Source organism: Copadichromis virginalis, linkage group LG9 (assembly GCF_057382275.1).
Source record: "Copadichromis virginalis isolate Kocher_CV1m ecotype Utaka linkage group LG9, C_Virginalis_male_GT1.1, whole genome shotgun sequence".
NCBI lineage: Eukaryota > Metazoa > Chordata > Actinopteri > Cichliformes > Cichlidae > Copadichromis > Copadichromis virginalis.
The window spans coordinates 30,757,442-30,771,838 of record NC_140626.1 but is presented as its reverse complement, the minus strand read 5'-3'; the positions used below and the strand labels follow the sequence as shown (position 1 = coordinate 30,771,838).

The 14,397-nt window shown below is 41.1% G+C and overlaps 1 protein-coding gene across 1 annotated transcript in view; it reads left to right on the top strand.

Moving 5' to 3' along the window:
- The first annotated feature begins 816 nt into the window (after positions 1-816).
- Positions 817-14,397, top strand: part of LOC146702152 (uncharacterized) — a 100,523-nt gene continuing 86,942 nt past the window's right edge. The window contains exons 1-3 of the mRNA XM_085468727.1: positions 817-910; positions 8,624-8,755; positions 10,986-11,450. Coding sequence (XP_085324853.1) covers positions 893-910; positions 8,624-8,755; positions 10,986-11,450 — 615 coding nt within the window. The 5' untranslated portion in view covers positions 817-892. The remainder of the gene's footprint in view (positions 911-8,623; positions 8,756-10,985; positions 11,451-14,397) is intronic.

Here is a 14,397-nt window from a genome sequence, read left to right as displayed (position 1 = left end):
GAGTCGCTGCAATCACAGCATTTGATCAATGAGCTTTGATCAGTGGTTGTTGATCAATGTTCATGAGAATTTGCATATTAATGCTCAATAACTGACCTCCCAGCCCATTGTTCCTTCAGTGGTGCTCGTTTCAGTCATTATGCAAATGCACTGTTGAAAATTGGGGAAACCTGCAGTCAGCTGAAACTGAAGAAGTCACGAAATGTTTCTCCCACAAAAAGCTACGTCCAGATGAACAGAATCAAAGTTTAGGGAATGGTGGAGGTGGTGGGACTGGGGGGCTGAAGGAGTTGAAAGTGTGGGGTGGGGGAGTAACAGGTCTGTCCCTGTTTGTGGAAACCACAGGAGGAGCTGTTCAGGCTGTTGCTGGGTGTGAATTGTTGATGGAGTCTTTAAACTTGTAGTTGCTGTTTTCCAGACTGAAGCAGAGTCGTTAGCTGAAAACTGGTTTTAGAGGTTCATTCAGGACACCTTCTCAGGCTCTTACAGCCTTACCTGTATCATAACAAAGTGTATAAACCCCAATCCACCTTTAACATGGTCCTTCTCCCAAACCTTCAAATAGGACTTTCTGGCCCTGTCATAGTAAAGGGCTGCTTAGAATATTAGAGCCAATGTCACAAAGTTCCTCCTGAAGTATAAGTGAGTGAGAGAGTTTCCTCACTTTGCAGCACAACACGTCTCACAAGATTTCTACAAGCAATCAGAGTGAAATTTGTACTTTGTGTTGTCAGATGAACATATGAGACACTTTGACTCTTCAGTGCAGTGTGGAGCCTAACAAAGATCTGTTTTGTGTCCTAGCTGATCAGCAGGAGGAGAAGAGTCTGACGGAGCAGCAGAGGAACATTTTCAGCCATCTGGACTCAGCTGAGTCACTACAGAGGAAACAATGAGCTCAACACAGAAGGTGAGGAAAATATCACAGTTTCACCAAATAATCAGTCAGGTCTAAAACTCTCATCCTCCCAACCTGTTATATGACTGTGTTGCATTTTATTATGTATTTTTAAATTGTGTTTACAAACATTAAGAAGTCACAAGCAATTGTTATTCTTTATTATTAAGTTAACTCTTTATGTCAGTCATACATAGTACAATAGTACAATGAAATTGGAAAACTGTCCTACATCTGCACTACATGTAACACAAGACGACAAGATTTGACACATCACAACGCAACACAAACAACACAACACAGTATAATAAAGAAGAACAAGTGTATTTGTATTGCACACTGTTATTATTGCACCTTGTTATAAATATAATAATATATATGATACTGATTTTACCGTTGTAAACCCCCCCCAAAATAAAAAAAAAAGTCCTCCCAACCTGTTATATGACTGTGTTGTATATTATTGTATATTATGTATTTTTAAATTATGTTTACAAACACAAAGAAATCACAATCAATTATCCTCCTTTAATATTAGTAGTATTATTATCAATTCAATTCTCAATACAATGTTATTTATACAGTGCCAAATCACAACAATAGTTGCCTGAACGTGGTTTATATTGTAGGCAGACCCTACAATAATACATACAGAGGGGGGGGGGGGAATCCAACAATCATATGACCTCCTATGAGCAAGCACTTTGGCGACAGTGGGAAGGAGAAACTCCCTTTTAACAGGAAGGAACCTCCAGCAGAACCAGGCTCACAGAGCCTTCTTTTCTCAAGTACTCAGTGAATGAATGTCAGCATCATGAGCTTCAGTTTAAATGAATCTCTGCTACACTTGATGTAATCTAACTGTGACATGAGCACCACAGTCACTGTGCACCAGTCACACACTGTCCTTTACTTTAAATCCATCACAGTTCAGCAAATGAACCTGTTTATCCTGCACTAACCTTCAGAGGATCGTCATGCAGTCTTTAAATAACACAGTTAATCTGCCTCAGATTGTTTTGCAGCATCTTTCACAACCTGAAAAAACATAATGTCACATGTACAGACCCAATATCTGATTTCAACACATGAGGACTTATAGTGGCTTGCATTTTTGGCTCCCTATAACTTTTTTTCACATTTTGTTACATTACAGCCACAAACATGAATCAATTTCATTGGAATACCACGTTTTCAAGAGATGTATTCGAAGACATTTCTTCAGCTGAGAATCAGAGAGGAGAAACACACAGTTTTACTTGCAGCAAGGGCAGTCACAGAGCACTCGCACGGGAGTGAGGGCTCTGAGACTGTCCTGGTCTTTATTTATATACATCAGTGGGTGCGTTTGTTTATTACACTGGAATGTGGATGTGTATACAGGGCTCTAGACCAGTAGTTCCCAAACTAGCGTACACGTACCCTCGGGGGTACGCAAGTGGCTGTAGGGGGTACGTGTGGGTCGGGGTTGGAGTGGGGATCAAAAATTTTAAAAGCCGAAACTAATGCAGTTTTATGTGGCTATCAAATACATGACTATATACCACCCTCTGGTGTTCAGCAAAAAAATAGCTCTAACCAAATACATGGGCGTGACTTGCCCAAATGTCTGACACCTAGCAGTTGAAGTTGCTTCCAAGCATTAAGTGCAGTGCGAAAATGTACAAGTGGTTAACAAGAAAAAAAGGCCCTACCACAGAGACACCAGCCACAACAACCAATAAGCACATATTTGAATATGCATTTTCCAGTGATTGTTCAACAACAATGATTTGGATGCTAGAATGCATGTATCTGTGGTTACTAGCCAAGTGGCTAGCATAGCTGGAGCCAGTCATGTGGAAAGTGATGAAGTGTCTGATGTGGAGCGTCAAAGTGGGAGAAAGCATGACAGCTCGGACTGTAACACAACCTCATCGAAGAAGCGCAAATATGATGACAATTATATTTCGCTGGGGTTCACGTGTATAAATATTGGTGGATTTTCCCGGCCACAATGTGTTATTTGTGCAAAAGTATTGTCTCAGAACTCAATGAAACCTTCACTTTTGCGCAGATATTTAGAGACAAATCATCCCCATTTGAAAAATAAACCAAGAGAATATTTTGAGTGCCAGCTAAAATCACTTTCAACAAGTAAAACCAGCATTCAGGTGCCAGATCTTATGAATAAAAACAGACTACAAGCATCTTACATGGTCAGTTACAGAGTGGCTAAAAACAACAAACCCCACACTATTGTGGAGGACCTCATTCTCCCTGCTGCTTTAGATATGGTAGGGACAATGTTGGGGGAAAAGGCAAAAAAGACGATACAGTCCATTCCATCATCAAACAATACTGTCTCACGGCGCATCAATGCAATGTCAGAAAATCTTTTACAGCAGCTACTTTGCGCATACGCCACAGTGAATTTTATGCAATACAGCTAGATGAGTCCACGGATGTGGCTGGCCTGGTGCATCTCCTATATGTGCGCTACATTCATGAAGGAACCATCAAGGAGGACATGCTGTTCTGTAAACCGCTGGAAGAAAGGATAACTGCCACAGATATTTTTCAAAAGCTGGACACATTCATGAACACACATGGACTCGTGTGGGACAGATGTGTTGGCATCTGTACTGATGACGCACGGGCCATGACTGGGAGACACGGAGATGTGGTTTCGCGTGTGAAAGCAGTCGCGCCAGATGCCTCCTGGGTACACTGCAGCATCCACCGAGAGGCTCTTGCTGCAAAGGGAATACTTCTCCGTTTGAAACATGTTAGGGTTTGAAACCCTTTGAGCTGTCTGAACATTTGCATGATGAAGAGTACCTTACATGCCTGGCTTATCTATGTGATATATTTTCTCGTCTGAACGAGCTCAATCTCGGATTACAAGGCGTTTCTGCAACTATATTCAATGTTCAAGATAAAGTTGAGGCCATGATAAAGAAGTTAAACCTTTGGAAGAACTGCATGGATACAAACAACACTGAAGTCTTTCCCGTGCTGCATGATTTTCTGTGCTCTAATGATCTCACACTATCAAAAAGTGTAAAGCGCAAATGTAACGTGCACCTTGAGGAGCTGGCGGTGCAGTTACGCCGATACTTCCCAGAGACGGACGGCTCAAATGATTGGATACGTCACCCGTTCACCGCCGTGCCTACTTCGTTATCACCACCTGACCAGGAGAGCCTAATTGAGATCGCCACAGATGGATCTCTAAAAGTTGAACACACTCAAAAGACCCTGGTGGATTTCTGGATAGGAGTGCGCACTGGCTAAGCGCGCTGTCAAGACTCCTTTCGCCACCACTAGGGCTGGGCGATATGGCCTAAAATCAATATCATGATAAATTGAGCAGTTAACCTCGATAACGATAAATGGACGATAACCACCCCAAGTGCCAAAAAAACAAACGTTTTTGTTTTTTTTTCATTTGATGGGGCTGTAGCAGGCAGCATAGTTCCTCCAGTTATTTTGATAATATTATTCCCCCTAGACCTATTCATTGCAATTATATTATTACCACTTTAAAGGACTGTAAAATGTCACTGAAAATAAATGAAGACAATAGTAGTAAGTACTTTTAGTGGTTAAGATTTATTAACTGAACAAAATAAAAAGTGTAGGATACAATATGTAACCATGCTCTCTAAAAAATGTATATCCCTTGTAAACAAAATAGTTTAATAATAAATATTATTTATTAAGAGGTTGGTTGTGTTACCTTGACTTGACGCAACAGTCTTTTTGCAGAGTTTACATTTAACAATTTTTTGATCAATATCATCCTTGTTGAATCCAAAATGTTGCCAAACGATTGATGATGCATTTTTTTTGTTAACAAGCGTCTCCTCTTCCTCCTCCACCAGCTCTACCTCCGTCGCTGCTGCTTCAACATTTAAATCGTCCTCCATTTGTTCACCCGTGTCTCGTCTTGTTACAGGTAGTAGAGTCATGTGACTCCACCCCGTCAAGTCTGTAATGTAGCACAGCGTCTTAAAGGGACATGAACATCGCCAACCTGCACATGCCTTTCCTTTTTTTTTTTTTTTTAAATACCGAATTTACCGACATGGGCAAAATGACGTCGATGAGAGTCATAAATTTCGGTAACGATAAATTTTTGATATATCGCCCAGCCCTAGCCACCACATACTTATGCGAAAGGGGGTTTTCTGCTTTAACAAACATGAAAACAAAATACAGAGCAAGTATTTGTGTGGAAAACGATTTAAGACTCAGCCTTTCCCAAATTGAGCCAAACATTGAAGAGCTGTGTGCCTCTGCTCAAGCACATCCATCACATTAAATAAAGTTTCTGTTCATATATGGCCTTTATGCTCTCGACAAAACGGTGAATTCGAATAAATCTTTTGATACACTGCTAGTATTAAGTAGTAAAGTTCGTTATTAAAATTCTGTCATTACTAAAATATATTAATAAATTCATTTGGTGGTGAGAAATAATCGACTGTGCAGTATTTATTTTTATGCATGCAGTGTTGCAATGTATTTATAGACACTAATTAAGAGTCGTTCGTAGGAGGGGGTATGCGGCTGAGGGTGACATGTCTCAAGGGGTACGTGGCTGGAAAAAGTTTGGGAAGCACTGCTCTAGACTAACCTTTTGCCATGGGCGTACCGGTACGCCTAACTTTAAAAAGTTAGGCGTACCGGCACAAAAGTTAAGCGTACACAAATTTTATAATAATTTATATAATATAATGTGTTTTTCTGGATACACTGTGCTTTTTCAGCATTCAAAGATTGATGACACCGTGTCAGAGCACTGGCTATGAATTTCAGAAGGATCAGGCCTTAACTTAACAGAAAAGTGAGCAAAAGTTCTTTTCCTATTGCAGCTACATCCACTTCTGTCGGGCCTAGACTGCTCACTAGGGCTGGGTATCATCACTGATTTCTATAATCCATTCGATTCCGGTTTTCAAAGTCCTTATTCGATTCAACTTAGCCTCAGAGAGTCAGAAATATTATAATTCTGATCATTTATCAGTACTGACTTCTTCAGAATTGTGAACATCACAGCAGATGCCTTTGTGTGAAAGTAACTGAGAATAAAACACAGAAAAACATGAAGGAGATTTTCCTGGTCTGGCTTTTTATAGCAGATAACCTTAAAAATATTCTACAATGTTCTGCATATAAAGTTTAAATTTCTTCAGTCTTGAATAACAGAAAAAATAGGCTTTCTTGTCCGAGGTCATTTAAGTGAAAAAAAGAAAAGAAAAAGACAGCGCTGTAAACAACGGTAGACTGGTGGGTAATAAGCGAATGAATAATACAGAAAACAGAGGTTGGAGACGGGAAACTGTTCTTGAAGTACAGAGAGAGAGAGAGAGAGAGACCACCAGCTAGTTACATCGTTTTTGTGGGGAGGGAAACACCCCAGGGTGAGGAAATCATTATTACAGAGACTGACATTTGATGGCGGTCTTGCCTTGCCTAACTTTTTATTTTACTATTGGTCCTCTCATGTTCACAAATTGACCCATTGGCTTGAATCTCAAGAACTGCTGTGGTGCAAACTGGAGCGCCTGTCGTGCACTTCCTCATCCTTAGAAGCTTTATTGTTCTCTCCACTACCACTTAAGCCTTCTCATTTCACCCAAAATCCCGTGGTACAGTCTAGTCTAAGGATCTGGTCACAATTCAGGAGTCATTTTAAGTACGTCTCTGCGTCAGTACACATGCCCATCACGCAGAACCATCTGTTTACTCCTGGCCTCATTGATGGTACCTATGTACAGTGGAAGCGTCATGGTATTAATACGTTTAAGGATCTCTATAAAGATGGCACTTTCTTAACTTTTTTAGACCTGTGTTCAGAAACAAATCTTCCGGCTACCAATCTATTCTGTTATTTTCAGGCATGGCATTGCACTTCTGCTCTCTTCCCCTCCTACCCTCTTCTTCCAAATGTCCAACCGTGGGAGGAATTCTTATCCCTTAAACCCAATAAGAAGTCAATTATATCTTTAATATATAAACAAATTATGGGTTTAAATGTCCATTCAGTTGCTAAGATTAGGGGGGCTTGGGAGCGGGAGTTAGGAGTAATTTTTTTCGGATCAGCAATGGGAGAAGGCAGTATCCAATGTCCGTTATAGTACGTCCTGTGCCAGGTTACAACTTATCCAGTTCAAGGTGTTGTACAGGGTTTACTATTCAAAGTCTCGTCTGTCTGACATTTACCCACAAGTGATGGATCAGTGCGAGAGATGTCATGCCACCCCATGGGACCTAGGCCATATGTTCTTTCTGTGCCCAAGACTCCATGGCTTCTGGAGTCAGTATTCAGTTATTCTTTCCAAGGCTCTTGGGACCCAAATCTGCATGGACCCTTTTCTAGCTGTTTTTGGGCTTCCAGTCAACACTGGTCTAACCCACCCTACACACTTCAAAATATTAGCCTTTACATCACTTTTGGCTAGACGTTGCATCTTACCCCTTTGGAAATCTTCAAAGCCACCTTCAGTTTCTTTTTGGTTTAGAGATGTGATGTCATTTCTTAAATTGCAAAAGATAGGCCTTGTGGCGAAGGGCAAATACAGAGAATTTTATCGTATCTGGGGCCCCTTCGTAGACTATTGCAAGTCTTTAAAAGCTCTACCAGCTGATTGATATCATATCTCCCCCCCCCCCCCCCCTTTTTTTTTTTTTTTTTTGTGTGTTTTGGGGTTTGTTGTTTGTGTTTGTTTTGGGTTTCTTATTAGGTTTTGTTTTGTTTGTTTATTTAAGCTTGTGTGTGGGTGTGCCTGTGTGTGTGTTATCGTATCTGTTCATGTAAGAAAAACTAAAAAATATGTGAGGGGAACAGATTGTATTGTCATTGTAAACTACTGTACACACAAAAAAAATTGGTCGCACTCTAGAGCCCTGGTGTGTGTGTGTGTGTGTGTGTGTGTGTGAGACAAAGGAACGACTCCTCTGCCTGGTACGAAGCGAAGATAAGAGTGTCCAGCTGTCACTATCGCTGTGGGAAGAAATTTATAACAAGTCTTGTAGTGAACAACAAGTCATCAAAAGGTCAACATGCAGTACTCTACCATATGCACACTTATATCATTAAAAGATTATACTGACTACTAAGTACAATTTTCTGTTGACACACGTGAAAGACCAATACAAAGTGGTGTAGACGTTAGAAGTGGAACACAATCATACATGATTCCAAACATTTTTTTTTTTTACAAATAAATCATCTGTTTTGTAAATTAAGCAGATAGAAATACAGATTTTTTTTTTCTTTTTTTAGGTAGGTAGTATGTTTTATAAAAGAAATCCCTCGGGTTGCAATCAGACTCTGACATTTTCCTTCACTAAACCAAGCTAGTAACTGTTACATTGGATTTATTATTGTTAAAAAATGAGAAAATTATATAAATATCTAATAGGAAACAACAAAAGGAAATATAAAAATAAGTATAGACCTGGTAAACATTCATTACTTTTCTGAGTGTGTTAGCATGCTAGTATTAATATTTGTGTACAGCAGGAGGGATGGGCATGATTTTACTGTTTGAACAGTCATGAATTATTTTTAACACCAGAACTACCAGCAGGTGGGGATAAGAGACCTTTAAGGTGTTTGGTGCCACACTCCACCTTCAGGTTTAAAACTAGTGTTAATGGAGGGAGTTTGAAGGTTGAGTTTGTTCCACGACTGCATTTCACTCACTGCCTCTGTTTGTATCTCTGTCACTGCAGGACCAACATGGAGCGAGAAGTCAGTGCTCTCAGGAGGCCGACAAACCTCACAGAAGAAAGGGAGAGAAAAAACACACCTGTGACGAGTGTGGGATGGGTTTTATTTCCAAGTGTCATCTAAAACAGCATCAGGTCATCCACACTGGAGAGAGACCGTTCAGCTGTGACTTGTGTGGAAAGACTTTTTCCTGGAAGCTTTCCCTAAAACACACCAACTCATCCACAGTGGAGTTAAAGCGTACAGCTGTGATCAGTGTGGCAGAGTTTTTACTCACAGTAGCCACTTACAGAGCCATCTAGTTACCCACTCTGGAATTAAGGCATACAGCTGTGAGATTTGTGGAAAAACTTTCAGCCACAGAGGGAACCGAAATATACACCTACGCATTCACACTGGACATGATGTGTACAGCTGTGATCAGTGTGGCAAACCGTTTATAAGACATACAAAGTTACAACAACACATGTTTACCCACACTGAGGAACGACCTTATAAATGTGACCTGTGTGAGAAGACTTTTAAAGCTCCACATCACCTGAGACAACACCAACAGATCCACACCAGAAAGAGACTCTACAAGCGCAGTTACTGTGAGGTATGTATTTATATTTTTATCTTGTCATTTTAGCCTGACTGTTTGGAACAACTCTGCTCATTAAACTGTTAGCATGTTAGCAATTGCATGGAAAAGCAGCTCTGAGTGATTATTACGTCCCGTATTAATTACTGTAATTCCCTCCTATTTGGTCTCCCTAAAAGGTCCCTTCATAAACTCCAACTTCTTCAAATTTCTGCAGCTCGGGTCATAACTTGCACTCTGTCAAGAGCTCATATTACCCCAGTTCTTCAGCACCTTTACTGGTTGCCCATAGAAGCCAGGATACATTTTAAAATCTTACGTCTTACATACAGGTGTATCCATAAATCTGCTCCTTCATATTTGTGTGACCTGCTCCATATCACCACTGTTTCCTGCCTTCTCAGATCATCATCTGCTATTCATCTTACTGTTCCGTCCTCACACCTTAGTACTATGGGGAACAGAGCTTTCAGTCGCTCAGCATTCAGTTATGATTTTAGTATTAATGTAGTATTATGGTGGTAGTATTGTAGTTTTTACAGCCCAATTCAAACAAGCGCCCTTCCGACAGCCAAACCCATCTGTTCTCTGATTGGATTGTTACATTTGTGATTGACATGACATTGACCAATGAGATGAAAGGAAGAAAAATAGGGTCAAAATTCGTACTTGTAACGTTTTTTGGGAGGGGTTTTTTGCTAAGTCCACACACAAATCTTTTTTACGCACACACAAATTCTTTTTACACATACAAAACTGATTTACAAGTACAGAATATTAATGACTACACTTTGAGCCCATAGATATTAATTAAATTTTCAGTTCAATTCAGTGTTATTTATACAGCACCAAGTCACAACAATAGTCGCCTCAAGGTGCTTTTTATTGTAATGTGGATCCTACAATAATACATACAGAGAAAAACCCAACAATAATATGACCCCCTTTGAGCAAGCATGTTGGCGACAGTGGGAAGGAAAAACTCCCTTTTAACAGGAAGAAACCTCCAGCAGAATAAGGCTCACAGAGGGGCGGGGCCATCTGCAGAGAGTGGTTGGGATAAAAGACATGCTGTGGAAGTACATTATTATTATTATTATTATTATTATTATTATTATTATTATTATTATTATTATTATTGTTTTTATTATTCTGATTACTATTAATAATAATATTATTATTATTATTATTAATAGTAGTATTATTGTTGTTCGAACAGACTTAATATTGGTTTATCACTGCAAAAAAACACGTTCAAAGCACCACAACGGTAGCCCGGTATCAGGCAGTAAACACATTAAGTGTGTATATTTTCCCTTTTTTGTGTTTTTTTTTTTTTTTTTTTTTGCTCATACAAATAAAATGCGATTAATATAGATTGAAAATGAATGGCACTTAATTGCCTTTAATCAAAAATTAATCCAATGTTTTCTACAGTGAAACGTTTGAACAGTCATTAATTATTTTTAACACCAGGTTGGATGTAATGTGTTCCTACTACCAGCAGGTGGGGATAAGAGACCTTTAAGGTGTTTGTTGCCACACTCCACCTTCAGGTTTAAAACGAGTGTTAATGGAGGGAGTTTGAAGGTTGAGTTTGTTCCACGACTGCATTTCACTCACTGCCTCTGTTTGTATCTCTGTCACTGCAGGACCAACATGGAGCGAGAAGTCAGCGCTCTCAGGAGGCCGACAAATCTCACAGAAGAAAGAGAGAGAAGAAACACACCTGTGACAAGTGTGGGAAGGAGTTTACTCTGTATGACCTAAAACTTCATCAGGTCATCCACACTGGAGAGAGACCATTCAGCTGTGACTTGTGTGGAAAGTCTTTTTCCTGGAAGAATGCTCTAAAACAACACCAACTCATCCACAGTGGAGTTAAACCGTACAGCTGTGATCGGTGTGGCAGAGCTTTTACTCAAAGTGGCAGCTTACACAGTCATCTAGTTACCCACTCTGGAATTAAGGCATACAGCTGTGACATCTGTGGAAAAACCTTCAGTCGGATAGACAGCCGAAATACACACCTACGCATTCACAGCAGACATGATGTGTACTGCTGTGATCAGTGTGGCAAAGAGTTTGCTAAACACACACACTTACAACGCCACATGTTTACCCACACTGAGGAACGACCTTATAAATGTGACCTGTGTGAGAAGACTTTTAAATCTCCACATTACCTGAGAGAACACCAACAGATCCACACCAGAAAGAGACTCTCCAAGTGCAGTTACTGTGAGGTATGTATTTATATTGTTATCTTGTCATTTTAGCCTGACTGTTTGGAACAACTCTGCTCATTAAACTGTTAGCATGTTAGCAATTCTACTGCATGGAAAAGCAGCTGTGAGTGATTATTACGTCCCGTATTAATTACTGTAATTCCCTCCTATTTGGTCTCCCTAAAAGGTCCCTTCATAAACTCCAACTTCTTCAAAAATTCTGCAGCTCGGGTCATAACTTGCACTCTGTCAAGAGCTCATATTACCCCAGTTCTTCAGCACCTTTACTGGTTGCCCATAGATGCCAGGATACATTTTAAAATGTTACTTCTTACATAGAGGTGTATCCATAAATCTGCTCCTTCATATTTGTGTGACCTGCTCCATATCACCACTGTTTCCTGCCTTCTCAGATCATCATCTGCTATTCATCTTACTGTTCCGTCCTCACACCTTAGTACTATGGGGAACAGAGCTTTCAGTCGCTCAGCATTCAGTTATGATTTTAGTATTACTGTAGTATTATGGTGGTAGTATTGTAGTTATTGCAGCCCAGTAAACTGAGTGTGTTAACTGAAACAGTAAAATGTAATTGGACGTCTGCAGAGATGCTCTTTATTTCAGGTGACGTTCAGGATAAAAATGTTGAAGGACTGACTTACACTGTCTTTGTGTCTTTGTTTAGAAGCAGAGCGACACAGATGGATCCAGTTCTCAACCCTGTCATCAATGTGGGAAAGAGTTTCGTTGTGACCTCTGTGGAAAAACTTTCAATTGGCAAGTCTCCCTAAAAAGACATCAACGTAGACACACTGGAGACAAACTGAAATACTGCAAAGAATGTGGGAGAAGCTTCACCACATCAAGTTACTTAAAACAACATGAACTGATTCACAGTGGGGTTAAAAAGCACCTCTGTGATCAGTGTGGGTCATCCTTCACCACTGCAGGTCAGCTTACAACACACAAACGAGTCCACACAGGAGAGAAACCATACAAGTGCAGACACTGTGAAAAAAGCTTCTCACGATCAGGTCATCGTAACCTTCATGAACGTACACACATGGAAGGAAACTACAGCTGTGACCAGTGTGACAAGAGCTTCAGGAATCTCAGTTCATACTCCAAACACAAACGATCCCACGTTACTAATAAACTGTTTCACTGTTACCAATGTGCCAAAACATTCACTAAATTATCTGCTCTGTGCAAACATCAGCGTGATCACTCAGGGCTGAAATCACTCCCATCACTGGATCACAGTGAATCTGCAGAGACAGAAAGATCCTCTGGTTTCAGTGTCAGACTTAAAACCCTTGAGATCAGGCTCCACAGAGTTCAGATGTTAAAATGTGATGAGGCAGCTGTGAATGAACATGTTCGTCTTGTGTACTGAGAAAAATTAAACAGGTGATGAGTAAGATAAACATCTCCTGTAAAGATCTGATGAAAATGTTCCACTGGATGGATGGATGGATGTATAATTTCTTTTTCTGAAGGCTGCTCTCTTCCTGTTTCTGCCAGTGCTGACTGCACAGATGTAATATACACTCAACAAAAATATAAACGCAACACCTTTGTTACTGCTCCCATTCCCCATGGGATGGACGTAGAGACCTAAAATTCATTTCAGATACACAATATAACCATCCCTCCCAAACAGTGGTCACAAATCAGTCCAAATGTGTGGTAGTGGGCACATCTGCTATATTGAGATAATCCACCCCACCTCGCAGGTGTGCCACATCAGGATGCTGATCTGACATCATGAGTAGTGCACAGGTGTACCTCAGACTGCCCACAACAAAAGGCCACCCTGGAATGTGCAGTTTTTTGCGCTATTGGGGGTCTGGGGACCCAGAACCGGTCAGTATCTGGTGTGACCACCATTTGCCTCATGCAGTGCAACACATCGTCGCATGGAGTCTATCAGATTGTCAATTGTGGCCTGTGGAATGTTGGTCCACTCCACTTCAATGGCTGTGCGAGGTTGTTGGATATTCGTGGGAACTGGTACACGCTGTCGTATACGCCGGTCAAGCACATCCCGAACATGCTCAATGGGTGACATGTCCGGTGAGTATGCTGGCCATGCAAGAACTGGGACATTCTCAGCTGCCATCTGCCCTGAACAATGTGAACCATGATTCATCCGTGAAGCGCACACCTCTCCAACGTGCCAGACGCCATTGAATGTGAGCATTTGCCCACACAAGTCTGTTACGGCGACGAGCTGGAGTCAGGTCAAGACCCCGATGAGGACGACGGGCGTGCAGTTGAGCGTCCCTGAGACGGTTTCTGACAGTTTGTGCAGAAATTGTTTGGTTGTGCAAACCAATTGTTCCAGCAGCTGTCTGGGTGGCTGGTCTCAGACGATCTTGGAGGTGAACCTGCTGGATGTGGAGGTCCTGGGCTGGTGTGGTTACACGAGGTCTGCGGTTGTGAGGCCGGTTGGATGTGCTGCCATATTCTCTGAAACGCCTGTGGAGACGGCTTATGGTTGAGAAATGAACATTCAATGCACGAGCGACAGATCTGGTTGACATTCCTGCTGTCAGCATGCCAATTGCACGCTCCCTCATTGCTTGTGGCATCTGTGGCATTTTGCTGTGAGACAAAACTGCACATTCCAGGGTGGCCTTTTGTTGTGGGCAGTCTGAGGTACACCTGTGCACTACTCATGATGTCAGATCAGCATCCTGATGTGGCACACCTGTGAGGTGGGATGGATTATCTCAATATAGCAGATGTGCCCACTACCACACATTTGGACTGATTTGTGACCACTGTTTGGGAGGGATGGTTATATTGTGTATCTGGAATGAATTTTAGGTCTCTACGTCCATCCCATGGGGAATAGGAGCAAAAACAAAAGTGTTGCGTTTATATTTTTGTTCAGTGTAGATCCATGTGACTGTTTGGAAGTATCAGAGAACTGCTGATGCTGTAAAGCTGCTGCTCAGTC